Source organism: Bison bison, unplaced genomic scaffold, assembly GCF_000754665.1.
Source record: "Bison bison bison isolate TAMUID 2011002044 unplaced genomic scaffold, Bison_UMD1.0 scf7180017864236, whole genome shotgun sequence".
NCBI classification, from domain to species: domain Eukaryota; kingdom Metazoa; phylum Chordata; class Mammalia; order Artiodactyla; family Bovidae; genus Bison; species Bison bison.
In genome coordinates, this window is record NW_011494808.1 from 5,805,642 (window position 1) to 5,818,974 (window position 13,333).

Consider the following 13,333-nt stretch of genomic DNA (forward strand, 5'->3'; position numbering starts at 1 on the left):
ATACCTTATTGTTACTCATTTGTTTTTAGGTACCAGGGTGAGAAAAACACCTACATCATCTGGTAAACCGAGTGCAAAGAAAGTGAAGAAACGGAATCCTTGGTCAGATGATGAATCCAAGTCAGAAAGTGACTTGGAAGAAACAGAACCTGTGGTTATTCCAAGAGACTCTTTACTTAGGAGAGCGGCTGGTATTCTGATATATTTTATACTTATTTTATTATTTTTTGTGGTTTGAGAAAGTTAGTATTACTCATAAGTTGGTATTGTTAGTATCATCAATATTACTGAAGTAGTAAACCATTCGTATTTCAGAAGTTAGTTCACAAAGACCAAAAAGCCTTCTTTATGGAATGATCTTTTCTAGCAAAGTTGGACATACATTTCTCCAAAGTGAAATCTGGAGAAAGTGTTTTCTTACTGACTTTTATGATAAAGTTTGGGTTACATTCTGTCCAGAGTTAGGAGATGTTTGCTAGAAAATGTACCTTGATGTGGGCTCAGCAGTAAAGAATCCACCTGCCAGTGCAAGCAGACGCAGGAGACGCGGGCTTGATCCCTGTGTCGGGAAGCTCCCCTGGAGGAGGGCGTGGCATCCCACTCCAGTATTCTTGCCTGGAGAATCCCATGGACAGAGGAGCCTGCTGGGTTACAGCCCAAGGGAGTTGCAAAGAGTTGGATGCAGCTGAGTGACAGAGCACACACGTGTGTACCTTGGTGTAGGGCACTAGCAGTGCTGGGTCCACAGGCAGCGTGGGGTCCATAGGCCGTGCTGCGTTGGTTTCCTTTTGTTGTGTCGTCTATTTCTTATATCATGAGAAATTTCCCTACTTTATAGTCTGGTTCATATGCACACAGCATTATTTAGATAATTGCAGTGCCAGAGTTTAGGTTGTAGAATCCCATTTTGCTAGTGTATATTAGTATTAAGCATGTGATTTGATCCTTTCTGAATATTTATTAATTTGAAGTCTTCAAATACTTAAAAACTGATGAGTGTCCTATTTTATAGGTTCTTCTCAAATTTTAAGTCCTAATTTACATAAAATGAAAAAACATTCTGATTGTTTTCTTTGGGAGATACTTTTATATTTCAGGCCTTCAATCGCTAAGTAATTGAATTTCTTTTCATAAAGTACATAGGTAGTATAACAGAGGTAAACATTTTTTTGTTAGACTATAGTTGATTTACAATGTTGCATTAGTTCAGAGGTGAGTTTTAATAGTATATCAAGTTACATGAAAATTAATTTATTAACAGCTTTAAAATTGTATTTAGGCTTTTCCCATACATTTAAAATGAAGTATAAAGTTGCATAGCACCCAAATGACTTTAAAATTTTATTCCGTAGTATATGCTAGAAATTATAGTAAAGCTTATTTGCATTATACCAGTGTGCCCTTCTCCATGAGATCAGATCAGTCACTCAGTTGTGTCCGATTCTTTGCGACCCCATGATCGCAGCACGCCAGGCCTCCCTGTCCATCACCAACTCCCAGAGTTCACTCAGACTCACGTCCATCGAGTCAGTGATGCCATGCAGCCATCTCATCCTCTGTCCATCCCCTTCTCCTCTTGCCCCCAATCCCTCCCAGCATCAGAGTCTTTTCCAATGAGTCAACTCTTCGCATGAGGTGGCCAAAGTACTGGAGTTTCAGCTTTAGCATCATTCCTTCCAAAGAAATCCCAGGGCTGATCTCCTTCAGAATGGACTGGTTGGATCTCCTTGCAGTCCAAGGGACTCTCAAGAGTCTTCTCCAACACCACAGTTCAAAAGCATCAATTCTTCAGTGCTCAGCCTTCTTCACAGTCCGACTCTCACATCCATACATGACCACAGGAAAAACCATAGCCTTGACTAGACGGACCTTTGTTGGCAAAGTAATGTCTCTGCTTTTGAATATGCTATCTAGGTTGGTCATAACTTTCCTGTGGGTGCTTTTTATGTGTTATATTATTTTGCTAATATATTGAGATCTTAACTCTGTTTCTCCTCATTCATCTGAAAAATTACTATTTCTGTTATTTCATGGTAAAACTACTGTGAAGAGAGATGATAGTTTTTATGTAAGAAGTTAAGAGAAGGCACTTTCTAAAGATATACAAGTTGTCCTTTGTAATTGCAGAAATGGGGGAGTCGCATATTAGTAGTCACTTTTACAGTGGCCACGTCTCCTCTCTTCACTGTTTGGAGTATCTTTTAAGCATGAAAAGCAGCATCCTGATACGCTCATCAGGGTCATGTTGCATTCTCCGGGCACCTGAGCGTGACCCCAGAGCCTCCTGGGAGTGCAGGCCAGACGTTAGGACCGTCCGCGTAACTGAGGCCAAACTCAGGCACTTTTATTCTCCGATGCTTGTCTTTTTCTCTTGCATGTTTTCGGAGACTGCTAGATTATTTTTCAAGTGTATGGTTTGGAATAATATTTCACTTTGATAAAGCTGGGTTTAAAGTCATTTTTGTTTTTGTCTTAGCTGAACGGCCGAAGTATACATTCGATTTCTCGGAAGAGGAGGAAGATGACGCCGATGATGATGACGACAATAATGACTTAGAGGAGCTGAAGGTCAAAGCATCTCCCATAGCAAATGATGGAGAAGAGGAGTTTGTCCCCTCAGATGGCCTAGATAAAGATGAATACACATTCTCACCAGGCAAATCGAAAGCTGCTCCAGAGTAAGTAACACTGACAAGGTGCAGTCGGGTGTCTTGGCATCTGTCAGATCTCACAGTAAAAGCACCAAGAAACTGTTACAATTCTGGATAAGGCCCTCCCCAGGAAGGAATAAATTGGGTTAATATTGTAGCTGTTTACGTAACTGTTGCTTATAGTTGAGAGCATAGGTTGGCAAATGTTTTCCATAAAAATTTGGAATAGTAAACATTTTAGGCTTTGCAGGCATATGGTCTCTTGAACTACTCAGTGCTGCCACTGTAGCAAAAAAGCAGCCATAAATGGTAGTGAATGGATGCGTGTAGCTGTGTTCCAGTAAAATTCCATGTAAAACATTAGGCAGCGGGTGTGGGGGACGTTGCTCTGAACCAAGGGTGTCAAGTTGAGTTATGACGTCGCTAGAATCGGGAGCTTTGCTTTGCCTCCTTCGCTTTGGTCGTGGTTGACTCTTCTTGCGTCTGGTGCGTGGGAGCAGGAACATGTAGGGTATGAAGTTTGTCAACTGCTTCAGATTTTTAAGGAAGTATTTTACCACATGCAGTAAAGTGTGAGAAATCAGATTATTGCCACCTCTGACGGAGATGGACTTTCTTCTTGGATTTTTGCCAATAATTTACTGATGTTAAATTCTGAAGTGGTTCTGTCAACCATAAAACTTAGTGGTATTTTGATTAACTTGGAACTTTTGCTTTTCTGTTAAGTAATTGTTTTGTCTGGAGTCTGTGTATGCACATTAATGCTTATGAGAGAGCAAAAAGGAGCTTGGTTGCCCTGTTTTTACAAAGAGAAACACACGAGAGGGCTAACCTGCTGTGTAATTATAACCCTGTGGTGCGTATTATATGTAAATTCTTAAGGCTGAGATGGTGACTTAAGTGGTGATTGATTTCTTTCTCTTCAATAGAAAGTCTTCCCACGACAAGAAGAGTCAGGATTTTGGGACTCTCTTCTCTTTTCCTTCATACTCTCAGAAGTCAGAAGATGGTATGCTCATTTCATCTTTTCATTGGCTATTTACATATTATTGCTATGGCTTTTTTTATGAGTAGTAAACTTTCTCTTTACATTTTCTTCAATGTAATAAGGTTTATTTTTTCCTGATGTGATTTCTAACTAAACGGTCAGTATTGGCATTATGGAAGCACTTAGGTGGAGAGGCAGGTGCTGACGTGTTTGTGTGCGTGAGGGGTGAGGAGTGTGAGTGTTTTAAGGAGAAAAAGTATAGACAGAAACGTTGGAAGGCTGAAAATTTTCATGGCAATGAGAGTAGGTTTATGACAGGATTTTTCAAGCTACAAGCCTACCAATATGCCAGTTTTTTACTAAATTCTAGTAGCTATAAGATAAAACCTTTATAGAAGCAAATTTAATCAGTGTGCATACTTTTTTAAATTGCCTACATTTGTGTGTAGAATTTCTAAGGTCAAAACACATCCAGTTATATTTGAGTTACTATTTTCCATTTTTTGAATACACATCATGTAGCTGGATAAACATGTAGACTGTCATCGTTCAGTTGCTAAGGTGTGTCTGACTCTCTGTGACACCGTGGACTGCAGTGTGCCAGACTTTCCTGTCCTTCACTATGTCCTGGAGCTTGCTCAAACTCATGTCCATTGAGTCAGTGATGCCATCCAACCATCTCATCCTCTCTTGCCCCCTTCTCCCCCTGCCCTCAGTCTTTCCCAACATCAGGGTCTTTGCCAATGAGTTAGTTCTTCACATCATGTAGCCAAAGTATTGGAGCTTCAGCTTCAGCCCTTCCAATGAATTCCTTTAGGATTGACTGATTTGCTGTCCTTGGTGTCCATGTGACTCTCAAGTCTTCTCCAGCACAACAAGTTGAAAGCATCAATTCTTCCGTGCTCAGCTTTCTTTATGGTCCAAGTCTCACATCCATACGTGACCACTGGAAAAACCATAGTTTGACTATATAGACCTTTGTTGGCAAAGTAATGTCTCTGCTTTTTGATATGCTGCTTAGATTTGTCATAGCTTTCCTTCCAAGGAGCAAGTGCTTTTTTAATTTCATGGCTGCAGTCACCATCCACAGTGATTTTGGAGCCCAAGAAAATAAATGTCTGTTTCCACTTTTCCCCATCTATTTGCCATGAAGTGATGAGACCGGATGCCATGATGTTAATTTTTTGAAAGTTGTTTCATGCCAACTTTTTCAGTCTCCTCTTTCACCCTTATCAAAAGGCTCTTTAGCTCCACTTCACTCTGTCATTAGAGTGGTATCATCTGCATATCTGAGGTATTGATATTTCTCCCAGCAATCTTGATTCCAGCTTGTGCTTCATCCAGCCCAGCATTTCACATGATATACTCTGCATATAAGTTTAAGCGGGGTAACAATATACAGGATTGACGTACTCATTTCCCAATTTTGAACCAGTTCATTGTTCCATGTCTGGTGCTGACTGTTACTTCTTAACCTGCATACCTGTTTCTCAGGAGACAGGAAAGGTGGTCTGATATTCCCATCTCTTTAAGAATTTTCCAGAGTTTGTTGTGATCCACACAGTCAGAAGGCTTTAGTGTAGTTAATGAAACTGAAGATGTTTTTCTGGAATTCCCTTGCTTTCTCTATGAGCCAACGAACATTGGCAATTTGATCTCTGGTTCCTCTGCCTTTTCTAAATTCAGCTTGTATATCTAGAAGTTCTTGGTTCATATATTGCTGAAGCCTAACTTGACGGACTTTGAGCATAACTTTGTTAGCATGTGAAATGAGTGAAATTGTGTGGTAGTTTGAACTTTCTATGGCACTGCCCTTCTTTGGCATTGAAATGAAAACTGACCTTTTCCAGTTCTGTGGCCACTGCTGAGTTTCCCAAATTTGCTGACATACTGAGTGCAGCACGTTAATGGCATTATCATTTAGGATTTTAAATAGCTCCCCTGGAGTTCCATCACCTCCACTAGCTTTGTTTATAGTAATGCTTCCTAAGGGGCACTTGACTTCACACTCCAGGATGCCTGGTCCTAGGTGAGAGACCACACACCATGGCAGTTATCTGGGTCATTAAGGGTCATTTTTTGTATAGTTCTTCTGTGTATTCTTGCTACCTCTTCTTAGTCTGTTCTGTTAGATCCTTACCGTTTCTGTCCTTTATCATGCCCGTCCTTGTATGGAATGTCCCCTTGATATCTCCAGTTTTCTTGAAGAGATCTCTAGTCTGTTTCACATTCTCTGGTTTTCCTCTCTGTCTTTGCACTGTTCACTTAAGCCTTTCTTAGCTGTCTTTGCTGTTCTCTGGAACTCTTCACTCAGCTGGGTGCCTTTCCCTCTCCCCCTCGCCTTCTGTTTGTGAGGCCTGCTCAGCCAGCCACCTGGCCGGATGGTGTTGGTCACTGCCTCCTGTACAGGGCCACAAGCCTCCACGTTCTTCAGGCACTCTACCAGGCCTAAGCCCTTGTGTGTATCTGTCACCTCCTATATAATCGTAAGAGATTAGATTTAGGTCCTACTTGAATGGCCTAGTGGTTTGCCCTGCTTTCTTCAGTTTGAGCCTGAATTTTGCGATAAGGAGCTGATGATCTGAGCCACAGTCAGCTCCAGGTCTTCTTTTTGTGGATGTAGAGCTGCTGCTTCTGTTGCAGAGAGTATCATCAATCTGATTTCAGTATTGACCATCTGGTGATGTCATACATGTAGACAGACATACACAGATCTGGTACATGTTCTAAGGTATGTATAGATAATGCATTTTTGAAAGCCTGTCAGAACAGCCATGTAAAAGCCTCACTCACATGCAAGTTGCCATTTTGAGTACCTTTTTGGTTTGAAGAAAGGAAAGATGGAGGGAAAAACTGACTAAATTGAGTGTAAAAGTAAACTTTTTTTACACTCTTTTTACACTGTAAAAAGAAGGTACCTACTTGCCTTTTAAATTAAACTTTAATGATGTAAAATTGCTGAATGTTGTTATTGATATTCATGACATGATTAGCTGTGTATACTAAAATAATCACAGTGAGAACTTTTATTAAATACCTCATTTAAAATCAGTATTTTTGAATTGATCAGTTTTAAATGATTAGCATTTGGGAGTATTAAGAATTTTTATTACTCTGTGCATTTCTATGTGGTTTTACAGGGTTAACAGTTTTGAAATACAACACTGTAATATTTTTATTTCCGCTGTTTCTGTATTGTGGACTATATGATCACAAAATAGAAACATATAAAGATTTATTATCTAGCTAGAGATGTCATCAATAAAAATAAAGTTTAACTACTTAGTGTTCCTTATAGAATGTCTTTACTGAAAAAAATAACTAATTTTTAGATTCAGCTAAATTTGACAGTAATGAAGAAGATTCTGCTTCTGTATTTTCACCATCATTTGGTCTGAAGCAAACAGAAAAAGTTCCAAGTAAAACAGTAGCTGCTAAAAAGGGTATGTACTTATTTTTGTTAAGCATCGCATAAACCGTATATAGTTGATTTTAAAGGAAATTTAATACAATTTGAAACTAATTGCACTAGCATTTCAATAGAAAATAGCTATAAAGTATAAATGTATATACTGAAAATCCCTCTGGTTTACTTAACTATTGAGGTAATTATTAAAATGTCTGTAAGATCTCATTTTAAAGCTCTTATAAAATAATCCCATGTACTGATATCTAAAGACAGCTTTCTGGTACAGGTGTCCTGTAGTGAGCTTTTGTCCCTAGCGCAGCTGGTCGTGCTGTGTGGGGCCTGCCTGCACTCATGCCGTGGAGCCACTGGTCGTTCCTGGGCCCTTTTTTGAGTTGGGTGGTTTCTTTCTTTTCCATAACCTTAGGTTGTTTAACAGGCTGATTTGAGTTGAGTCCTGAATCTGTCACTAGCACTAAGGCACACCCCTCGGGGGTCAGTGTTAGTGCTCCGTGTCTACTCACCCAGCAAGTCAGTAAACAGTCTGGAATGCCCCTTTAACATCTGAAAAAGGCGGCACACAGATCACCACTGTAGATACACAGCTATTAGAGGAGCAGAAAAGCAAGGGAAGGCCCTGCTTCCTCTGCATACACGAGGGCCGTGGTGAGAAATCGTTTGGCTAACGGGCCTCTCGCCTGCATGCCTTTGTCTGTCTTCACGGGCGGACTCTCCTCCGCGCGGCTGTACCCGCCCCTTCACCAGTGACTGAGGGAAGCTGGTTTGTCTCAGGGCTCTTGCCCTCAGGCTAGCTCACTCTGGTTTCATACCGGCTCTCAGATTTCTCGTGTGGTGAAGCGTTCAGTGATGCCAAGCTCTACACCCGACCCGTTCCCAGCTGCCCTCACACATCACCTCCCAGACAGCCCTAACTGCAGTGTGCGTGAGGGTCAGGGGGGCTTCTGGGGTGCTCAGACTTCCCTGCAAGCATCTTATCTTGATGGGAACACCTGAGAGCCACCCTGAACACTTGGAGCCATTGCCTCTTCCAGTGATCAGCTGGTTTCCTTCATCAAGCTGTTCACTCCTGTGAAACCTAACAAGTTAAGAGTTCAGTGTTAACTTAAGGCCAGCACAGCCAGCACAGCCAACACCCGCCTGCTCCGAGGCAACGGCTCAGGAGGATCAGGAGTGACCTACTCTCGCCCTCACTCACTCACTTTAATGGCCCTTGTTTAAAACATCACTTGAATTATCAAAAGGCAAGTTACATATAATGAAAAGCATTTTGTCACCTGTGAGCAGTTATTTGCCTTACGCTGGCACCAGATGAGAGAGACCATGGTTACTATGCAAGGCCACTCATTTCCATGTCAGCAGTAAGAAATCCCATCATTACGGGATTCGATTCAGCTTGGGTTGTTGGTAAGTATATTACATTGATCTGTGAAATGGACATTTGCTTAATAGGAAAACCATCTTTAGATACAGCCTCTAAGCCCAAGAGGGCCCCCAAACAGAAGAAAGTAGAGACTGTGAACTCTGACTCGGATTCTGAATTCGGCGTTCCAAAGAAAACAGCACCAAAAGGTGAGGATTACCTTTGTGTGACGATCTCGGCACATTCCATGTGCAAAGCATTCGTTTCTTCTACTCATTGAGGTTCGAAAGACTGGGTACCTGTTTTAAGTCGCTTTACTCTTCCATAAACAATGTTCTAAGAATCAGTGCTCAATTAGAATCCTCAAATGAATGGAACTGAACTGAAGGAGGTATATAGCAGTTTGGTCCAGTTTGAGTCTCAATTTCCTGATTTGTGAAACAAAGACCTCTTTTGCAACCAGAGAATGGGTCAAAGACCCCCTGCAGGGGACTCACTGGAAGTCATTCCTTAAAAGGCAGTGAGGGCTCCTCTTAAAGTGTGGGACTCCTTGCAGGAAGCTGGAGCCAGGACTGGCAGGCAGAGCCTCGTCCTTGTCTGGGAGTGGAAACAGCTGCCCTCGGGGCCCCTCCTGGGCACAGCACCAGTTCCTCTCCCCGTGGTCTGCGGGTCTCAGGGGTGCTTTCTATGGAAGACGTGGTTTCTCTAACGGTAGCGGTTCAGTCTTTCACCACCTGATAAGATACTGCCGTCAGCGTGTCTATTTCTTCAAGTGGTGGTTGGGGTAAGGAGAGAGACCTACATGGCCCCAAGGGAGAATGGGGGCAGACGAGAAACAGGGACTTGGGAGGTGGACCTATTCACGTGCATGGCTTCAAACAGTGCCATCTTACTGACTCATCTGATCAAATGTGACATCCCAAGGCCACATAGCTATCTTTTCTTACCATACAATCTAGCCATAGCTCCTGAACTTTAACACATTTAGAGTTGCCATTTAGTTCTATTTTCTACTATTTTCTATCTCTGGCTTCACTGCAGGAACATTTGATAACCATTCATGTTTTACCTTTTCCCCTTCTTCCTCCAATGAGAATGAGGTAGACAAAAAAACTAGGCTACAGGGGGGTGATTTGAATCTGAGAAGGAATGTGGAGATTTGACAGGTGCTCTCATGACTAATGCTGGGGTGATTTACTTTAGGATTGTGCTGCTTAAAATGGGATATGCACTGGTTGTTACTAGTGTGATAAGTAAAATTTAGAGTAAGCATTTAAACCACATATATTACTTTCGTAGGGATTCATATTATATTTTTAAAAGTACTAGTCTGTGGCAAATTAGGAACTAATTTTTAGTACTACATACCAAGATTTTTGTTTCAGGCCCAGGTACCATGGGATGTGCAGATGTTTTATGTATTAGGGGCTTGGTTATTAAAATCTGTCACTAGGACGTCCCCACTAGTTTAACTGTGTTTGTGAAATACCTTAGGTTCTGGGGTTGGCGTGACTCAAGTGATGCTGACAGACTTTCTATGTCAGTCACACTGAGATCAGGGTTGCAGGGCCAGTTGGGCACGCCCAAGAAGGAAAGTGTGTTCTGGTGGTTATCTTTTTATCCTGCACTTAACTTTGGGAGAAAAAACTGCTTTGTATCATTTTAAGGTAAAGGCCGAGGGGCAAAGAAAAGGAAAGCATCTGGCTCTGAAAACGAAGGTGATTACAATCCTGGCAGGAAAACCTCCAAACCACCAAGCAAGGTAATAGGAGCATCTTTTAATGTATGGTTTTAAGATGATGTGTAACTGGCTTAGTTTGCTTATTACTAGAATGTCTCATTACAGCTTTAACCCAGCATCTCTTATCCATAGGGGGCTTGTTTATGGTTAAAAAGTTATCCAGGTATAAAATTTATATAATCAGGACCATCTCTTGGATACAAGTGTCGCATAAAGTAGCCTACTTAAGAGTACTCCACTTCCTCCAGCGGCAGAAGTTACATGCTTCCTTAACTGAAATATTTTCAGATTGAATAAACATTATTTCTTTTTTGCAAATTGATTTGACAAGGACCAATTTGATTTTCTAACTTGAACTCCTTTGTGAATTTTCCCAATTAGCCTGATGCTTCTCCAGAAGTACACTATCTCTTTTAGGCAAATTAATAACATCAAATGCCCCCCCTTTTGTGTGTCTTCCTTTTAAAACTTAAAAATACAAACAGATGCTGTTAGCTGTGTGGTGTTCTCTTTACATTGACCCTTTCCACCCAGTCGTCTGCTGGGACTGGGGTCCTTCCTGGTGACCATTCTCTGCATGTTTATAAATACTTACCTTGTGTACAACCTACTGTGAATAGTCTTGTTTTCTTCTCATGAATTGATAGGTACTTAGCAGTAAGTTGAATTTTTACTTTTCTGTGCATAGTTGAGCATAGTTGCTGGGTAACATAAGTTTAGAAAGAAGTAATGGTGTAAGTATTACTATCATAGAGAATTAGGTAATGGGCCTCACACTTAAGTTACTTAGCATTATAGTTCTGATCTTACAAGAACAATTATTTTCAGTATGTCTCAAAATAAGTGAAGGAATAACTAGTCCTTTTCTTTAACTTTGGTGTTTTAACTTTTTTTTTTTTAACCCCAGAAGCCGAAGAAAACCTCTTTTGATGAGGACTCAGATGTGGACCTCTTCCCCTCAGACCTCACCACCGAGCCACCGTCGCTGCCGCGGACTGGCCGGGCAAGGAAAGAAGTAAAATATTTTGCAGACTCTGACGAGGAAGATGTCGATTTTGCGATGTTTAATTAAGTGCCCACCGAGCACAGAAACAGTTCTCAGAAGATAACTTGTGTTGTCCTTTTTGTCTTTTCTGTCTCAGACTTTTGTACATCTGGCTTATTTTAATGTGATGATGTAATTGATGGTTTTTTATTATTGTGGTAGGCCTTTTAACATTTTGTTCTTACACATACAGTTTTATGCTCTTTTTTACTCATTGAAATGTCATGTACTGTCTGATTGGCTTGTAGAATTGTTATAGACTTGTGCATTAGCACAGATTTTAATTAATTGTCATGATTGCAGACTACAGACCTGCTTTTTGAAATGAAATTTAAACATTAAAAATGGAACTGTGTTCTCTGTCTCTTTAACTAAAGATGAACGTGCAGTAAAAGCTCCCATACACCTTTAAAATAAATATATTTTATTCTTTGCCAGGAGACTCCATGGAAAAAGGTAAACAGTATATGAACATAGAAAGCACTGTTAAACGATCTCAATGTACAAACAGCCAGTGAGAGCACATCACAGACCTGCTAATATATAAAAAAAATCCACTAGTGCGTAAATGAGAACTAAGAAGCTGACACTTGTATCTGTTAACCATGCCACCCCACTTCAGAGTGACTGAACCAGGCCCGAGGATGCAGCCTCTCTGCCCATGACTTTGGGGGGATCAGCCCCTACCTCTCAGGACACAGAGTTGCCTGGTACAGGTGGCAGACCAGCCCATCGCCATCCCATGAAACCTCCGTAATGGCTCGTGAACAGGTAAACAAAAACCTATTAACACTGGACAGTGCTGCTGCCTTGGAGGCTATCATCACTGTAAAAAATTGTGTAGTTACGTCATTGAACAAGTACTAAACCACTTTTAATTTAAAGTGACATCAACAACTGAACAAATGACGTCTGATAACCGAGCTGGCAGTTACACTGATAGAGAACTCTCTCCTGCTAGTGCAGTGAATCTGTATACATTTACTGGGTGACAGGAAATAAAAGGCGCGGGTTGAGAGCATCCGAAGAGCAAGGACAAGCGTCTACACTAACCGAAGTAGAGCATCTTTAGCCTTATCTCGTCACTCTACAATACTCCGCTTCCTTACCTGGATGTCTTGATCTGTGAAAGCAAAACACTTATCCTTTTGACCCTCTCTTAACTGGACACGCACAGTAATCTGCTCCACGACCGCGGGCCTTGGTGACCTGGAGTGTGGGACATGAGAGGAGAGCCGCGGACGCACTGCTGTATGTACAGAGTCTTCGGAAACATGACCCGGGTGAACCGTGTTGACTGGGTCTTTGCCATGCAATCTTGAGTGTTCAAAGAGGAAAATAGAAGCTTTTAACTAGTTTGGGGTTGCATGAAATGGCTGATTTTTAGAATTTAAAAAGTTTGTAGTTCTAGGTAAGTTAGACAGTGAGGGGTATATATTGATACATACGAAAACTTCTTGGTCCTTCTTGAGTTTTAATATATTTTCAGTCCAAAAACTAAGCAGCAGTAAAAATGTTTCTTGCATTTTAAATCCCAGGAGTGAAGGTTCTGGGGAATGTTGGAGTAGCCAGAACGTGTCTCACTGCAGCAGCGGGGACTGGCCGACGCCACTGTGCTCCACCGAGCTGGGGGAGACGCTGGGGCTGGGCTCCGCCGTGTGTCCGCCCGAGCTGGGGGTCAAGGGCTCGTGCCCTTCAGAGTTCTCCAGCATTTCCTGAATGAGCGGCGGCATCGAACCAGGGATTTCCATCTTCAAGGTAATTACACGCTCTGCACCTTTTAGAAAGAGAACAGAATCCGGTAGACAGGGATACCCGAGTCCGCTCTCACCCCCTCATGGTGGGGGAGCTCGGGGCGCCGGGGCCTGCGCTTGGGACGGCGCTGACACCCCTGCTCCCGCCGTGGGCAGCAGCGGAGACGGGAGGACGGGAGATGTGATCGACTCCACCACTCGGCCAGTTCTGGGAAACAGTCCTGGTATGTGTTCACTCAGCATCACTGACAGAGAAACTCCTGACGCAAGACCAGGAAGTGTCTCTTGAAAAGACCAAAAAGACGGCAGTGCCCCAGGAGAGGCGGAGGACCCGAGGGGCCCCAGGGGACGCCAGCAGCCCCGCCGC

The 13,333-nt window shown here is 42.1% G+C and overlaps 2 protein-coding genes across 6 annotated transcripts in view; one reads left to right on the plus strand and one right to left on the minus strand.

Annotated features, from left to right (window-relative positions):
• The window catches only part of TOP2B (topoisomerase (DNA) II beta 180kDa), a 46,563-nt gene extending 35,001 nt beyond the window's left edge, over positions 1-11,562 (plus strand). The window contains exons 30-36 of the mRNA XM_010846452.1: positions 30-191; positions 2,477-2,678; positions 3,581-3,660; positions 6,972-7,082; positions 8,516-8,635; positions 10,094-10,188; positions 11,075-11,562. Of these exons, the coding sequence (XP_010844754.1) occupies positions 30-191; positions 2,477-2,678; positions 3,581-3,660; positions 6,972-7,082; positions 8,516-8,635; positions 10,094-10,188; positions 11,075-11,239 (935 nt within the window). The 3' untranslated portion in view covers positions 11,240-11,562. The remainder of the gene's footprint in view (positions 1-29; positions 192-2,476; positions 2,679-3,580; positions 3,661-6,971; positions 7,083-8,515; positions 8,636-10,093; positions 10,189-11,074) is intronic.
• A 53-nt stretch (positions 11,563-11,615) lies between these two features.
• The window catches only part of RARB (retinoic acid receptor, beta), a 186,783-nt gene continuing 185,065 nt past the window's right edge, over positions 11,616-13,333 (minus strand). For all 5 annotated transcript variants that reach the window (XM_010846424.1, XM_010846420.1, XM_010846422.1 and 2 more), the window contains one exon: positions 11,616-12,989. In XM_010846424.1, coding sequence (XP_010844726.1) covers positions 12,793-12,989 — 197 coding nt within the window. In that variant the 3' untranslated portion in view covers positions 11,616-12,792. The remainder of the gene's footprint in view (positions 12,990-13,333) is intronic.